At 41.4% G+C, this 3,059-nt stretch overlaps 1 protein-coding gene across 1 annotated transcript; it reads right to left on the minus strand.

Annotated features, from left to right (window-relative positions):
• Window positions 1-713: 713 nt before the first annotated feature.
• Window positions 714-2,187, minus strand: LOC107160996 (hemoglobin subunit gamma). The gene is made up of 3 exons (XM_015507554.2): window positions 2,046-2,187; window positions 1,700-1,922; window positions 714-842 (listed from the first exon to the last, which is right to left on the minus strand). Exons 1-3 carry the CDS (start codon window positions 2,135-2,137, stop codon window positions 714-716), a joined length of 444 nt encoding a protein of 147 aa, XP_015363040.1. The 5' UTR covers window positions 2,138-2,187.
• Window positions 2,188-3,059: the final 872 nt, after the last annotated feature.

The following is a 3,059-nucleotide window of genomic DNA, read 5'->3' on the forward strand; positions in this document are numbered from 1 at the left end:
AAAAATGAGGGCCAGTTCTCTGGAGTTGACTTGGGCAAGAGCTTTCTCCTCCAACCCCCACTCTAGCCAAAAAAGTGCTATGAAAAGGGGCTGGGGCTGTAGCTTAGTGGTAGAGCACTTCCCTGCACGTGTGAGGTACTGGGTTTGATCCTCAGCACCACATAAAAAAATAAATAAAGATATTGTACCAACTACAACTACAAAAATATTTTTTAAAGTGCTATGAAAAACAAAAGCCAATAGAATGTAATCACAACCCCTGCCTGAACCTTGACCTCCTAAGCCTGGAATAATTTTCTTCCATTTAGCCCATTCTTGGTACAGTGCCTCTGACTAGCCCTTGGGGGGTTCTCCCTGAATTGTTCTTCCTCTAATCTAAATTGTCTTGTTCTGAGACTCCTTGTACCATAGAGCTCTTCCTTCCCACCAGAACTCTCCTGCACCTGTGCTTTCCCTTGGGGAACTTACATGTGCATGTCCTTCTTTTATTTTCTCAGTAAAATATACATCTTTTGCAAAAATAAATGGAGAACACACACACACACACACACGACCTCAACATAAAATTCTTTTGTGCTTATATATTTAAAAGTACATGTAAAAGTAGAACTGAAGGTAATCACAAAATATTTCTTAAAAGAATACTTTTATTATTTTTGTTATTATTGGAAAGAAAGCTTCTCTCTGAATCTTCTGCACTATGGGTGGGAGGTTCAGTGATACTTGTGGGCCAGAGCGCTGGCCACTCCAGCCACCATCTTCTGCCAGGAAGCCTGCATCTGGGGGGTGAATTCCTTGCCAAAATGTTTTGCCAGAATAATCACAAGCATGTTTCCCAGGAGCTGTGAAGTGGAAAGAGACAATAGATAATAAGCACAGTGAACAGAGAGATCTAAACTGGTTTCCTGTTATCTAAACACCCAGTTCTCACTCAGAACTACGCATATGTCAATTTCCCTCAAAGCCTGAGGTGAAGCCCAGGTACCCAAACTACACAGGTAGTTCATTCCCTTTGTGGAACTAATCAGGCTTTAAATATTTAAATTTAAATGTGTGTATCATGATTTGAAATTTTATATCTTACCAACCCAAAACCCCACATTTTTTGGACTTAAAAATTTTTAAAAAACACGGTTATCAGTTATCTTTCCAAACCCAATGCAGTCCAAATGTTCCAGTTGTTTGTCTGTCTGAGACACATAACCCCTCTTCTGGGGTTGTAAGTTGAGCATTAGAAACACTTCACAAAATGCCCAACCAATATGGGAATTGCCTTAGCAATGCTTGGCCTAGGTTTCTTCCTTTTACTGAGTCAACGTGAGAATATCCTCTCTATAGCTATTCTTTTCTTGCTTTCAGCAGGGTTTAAAATGAATTAAAAAGAGGGAAAAAGAATTTTCTTGTAAAAAAGGGTTCATCCTATAAGAGTTTCATTTTAAAAACCGATCTTCTCCATCTTTATATAACTATCCTCTCAAAGCCAACAGAGTGTACTCTAGACTTCTAGAAGCACCCCTTAGGCCCAAGTACCACTTGGTCTCAGCTGAGTGAGCCCTCTGCAGTTGCTTTACTCCCGAATTCAATATCTCAGAATATGTCACTCTCTACAGGTAGCTTCACTAATGCTCAGATCAATGCTTAATTACCTAAGCTTTCCCAAGGCTGAGAGCAAAAGAAATTGAGTATCTCCTGGACTCACCCTGAAGTTCTCAGGATCCACATGCAGCCTTTCACAATGCAGCTCACTCAGCTGGGAAAAGGCACCCTTGAGGTCATCTATGTCCCTTAAAGCGTCTCCCAAGGAAGTCAGAACCTTCTTGCCATGGGCCTTGACCTTGGGGTTACCCATGATGGCAGAGGCAGAGGACAGGTTTCCAAAGCTGTCAAAGAACCTCTGGGTCCAGGGATAGACAACCAGGAGCCTATGAGATAGAGCAATGATAATTGGAAAGTCAGGGTGTCTCACAAATCCCAAGAAGATGCCTAGATTTCTGCTAGTTGCAGTTTCCTTCCTACCCTCCCTTGTCCTGGCCCCCAGATCCTACCTTCCCAAGGTTTCTCCTCCAGCTTCTTCCACATTCACTTTTCTCCACATGCTTGTGATAGCAGCCTTATCCTCAGCTGTGAAATGAACCATGGTGTCTGGTCTAGGAGCTTATCGATAATCTCAGATGCTTCAGAAGCAACTGAAGACTACTAGAAGGCACATCCTTTTATTCTTCATCCCCCATGCTGTGGACCCTTGACTCACCACATATCCTGAGGCTATTGGTCAATAACAAAGGCTATTGGTCAAAGGCAAGGCTGGTCACACTGAGGGTGTGGTTTGAGCAGGGCAGGGTTCAGATAACCATGTTAAGATAGTGCTAGGGAGGCCCCCTCAAAGGAATTTCACTGCTAACACTTTTTTTTAGGGTCTTTCTGCTGTTTCAAGTCAATTGTCTCAATTTTCCTTTTAATTCTTTAGCTAGTTTTCCTTCTCTTGTCAGAGAATTTTCTAGGTTTTCCTTGCCAGTCTTTTCTACATTTTTGTCTCTAGTCTCAGAGAGGCCTAGAGGTTAAAGCATAGACATCTATGTAAAAAAATCAGGTATTAGGAGATTCGTATTTAAGCACAGTGTTTAATATCTCTGATGGAGCAAATATAAATGTCATATAGGTAGGAATGATTTCCAAAGGAAAAGTGCTATATTGATCTTTGAATACATTCTTTATGGGTTTAGGCCACTGTCTCCCTAATTCACAATAGTTTGAGGAAAAAGATTTCTGTGAAGCATCAGTTTTAGTGCAGACATACATTAGTGTTGTGTAACACAACATAGGACTGAACCCTAGCTTCAATCTGAAATAAATAAAGCATGTCTACTTTGAGCAAACATTTTTGCTTCCCTGTCAATGCACTGTGTAGTTACCAGGTAATATGCATTCCCACTGGATAAGTGGGTGCTGGCTGTTGAGCCAGGGTCTGGGGGTAGCTTTTCTATCTCAGTGAAGAGTGATGGGAGGTCTCTTGGTAGGTATCGTGACCTTGCATGATTTATCTTTCAAATAATGTCAGC

The sequence above is a fragment of the Marmota marmota genome, unplaced genomic scaffold (assembly GCF_001458135.2).
Source record: "Marmota marmota marmota unplaced genomic scaffold, marMar, whole genome shotgun sequence".
Lineage (NCBI taxonomy): Eukaryota > Metazoa > Chordata > Mammalia > Rodentia > Sciuridae > Marmota > Marmota marmota.